The sequence below is a fragment of the Ailuropoda melanoleuca genome, unplaced genomic scaffold (assembly GCF_002007445.2).
Source record: "Ailuropoda melanoleuca isolate Jingjing unplaced genomic scaffold, ASM200744v2 unplaced-scaffold7979, whole genome shotgun sequence".
Lineage (NCBI taxonomy): Eukaryota > Metazoa > Chordata > Mammalia > Carnivora > Ursidae > Ailuropoda > Ailuropoda melanoleuca.
This window is the reverse complement of record NW_023253301.1, coordinates 497-2,129: the sequence shown is the minus strand read 5'-3', so window position 1 is coordinate 2,129 and position 1,633 is coordinate 497. Positions and strand designations below refer to the sequence as shown.

Below are 1,633 nucleotides of genomic sequence, written 5' to 3'. Positions count from 1 at the left end.
AGTAAAACTTTAGAGTTGGTTACTGTGATAAGGGGCACTTTGAAGGCAGCTGAGATGGCAAAAAAAGAGATCGGTGCCATGCAGGTGAAATCAGTGAAGATGAGGACCGCCATTTTCTTGGCGATCTTTGTATCTTTGTTGGTAGCCATCAGCTCTGGATTTTGAATTGCAAAATAAATTTTAATGTAGCAAGCACAAATGATGATGAAGGCCACCACATTGAGTATCAGGATGGTTAATATGTAGACTTGTGAGAGAGTGGTTTCCACATCCATGGGGAGGCAAATGCTGACCTTCATGTAATTGCTGACACCCACAAGGGGCAACGTGGCAATTAGAGTAGAAAAGAGCCATCCTCCAAGCATGATCGGAATGGCATGTCTTAAACGTAGCTTTTGGTCCAGCTGAAGAGCATAGGTGATGGTGTGCCATCTTTCTAGTGTGATAACTGTGAGGGTGTAGACAGAAAGCTCACTTGAAAATACAGTGAAAAAGCCAGCTGCACTACACCCACTCCCTGTCTGCCAGTCTATAGCATGGTTATAATACTGGCCTTTGGTCTGGGAATCAACTGAGGCAATGAGTAGCAGATACAGCCCCATGCAAAAGTCTGCAAAAGAGAGATTGCACATGAGAAAACGGGGCACTGTCAGTTTATAACGACTAGTCAGGAGAACAAAGAGAACAGTCACATTTCCCATGATGGCTAGGATATTAATCAGCCAAATCAGGACCCTAAGGAAGTCATAGCCCATGATATCTTCACAGGGATTAAAAGCATCTGGTTCAGGAGCACATCGGAGTGTCTTAGGTGAGCAGAAACCATAGTCATAATCCCAGTCACTCAGTTCACTCTCAGCAAAGATGGCAGAATAACTGTAAGAAGAATATTTTGTCTCAATGTAAACTCGAGAAATTTTCTATGATTCTGTATATTAAAAAAATGGAAGAATCATCCGTAGTGTTTTTTAAATTCTATGAAACAAAAGGAAACAAAGCCACAACAGCCTCAGTCTTAGGCTTATTTGTTAAATAATCTGAGAACCCTGAATTGATATAAAAATTCCTTAAGGGAATGAAAAGCAATTTATATAAATAATTAATTAATTAATTAATTAATAATTGATGCAAAGACTTGATGAAGCTGTTTACAGAGGATGATTTTTCTTTGGAAAACAAATTTAGAGACACAGTATATGCTTGCTGTGTCTGAAAGAATCCTTTCTTGGCATTTTCTTAGGTTTTTATCTCATTTAGTTGCCAACCAAACAGCTGTCAGGCCGTGTGTCTGTAGTAGAACACAAATGGGATTGGAAGGCTCACCCTGCTGAAGGTCGGCAGCTGTGGGTAGGGGAGACTAGCTTGCACATTGGGCAAATAGCCCGGGTGAGAAGTGGAAAGCAAGGATGGTCTACTGGAAACCTAGCAGAAAATGAATATAGACATGGACAATAGGGAAAAATGTCTCTCTTGGGGAAATAGAGACAATAGATACTCTTTAGGGGTATGAATCAAATTCAGAGAGTGTTTTGAAGAGGGACTCTTTAGAACAGCCCCACCTCTGCCACTCCCTTCCTCCCAAGCCCACTGCTACTAATTAAATTCAGGTTTTCATCCTCTATTACAGGACAGT

The 1,633-nt window shown here is 40.9% G+C and overlaps 1 protein-coding gene across 1 annotated transcript; it reads right to left on the bottom strand.

The window, feature by feature from the left end:
- Nucleotides 1-5: 5 nt before the first annotated feature.
- LOC117800792 (lutropin-choriogonadotropic hormone receptor-like) lies at nt 6-1,422 on the bottom strand (the record flags this gene model as incomplete). Its single annotated transcript, XM_034653352.1, has 2 exons — nt 6-920; nt 1,324-1,422. Coding segments are annotated over 2 exons (1,014 nt in total), but the record flags the coding sequence as incomplete, so codon positions are not given.
- Between the last annotated feature and the right edge of the window lie 211 nt (nt 1,423-1,633).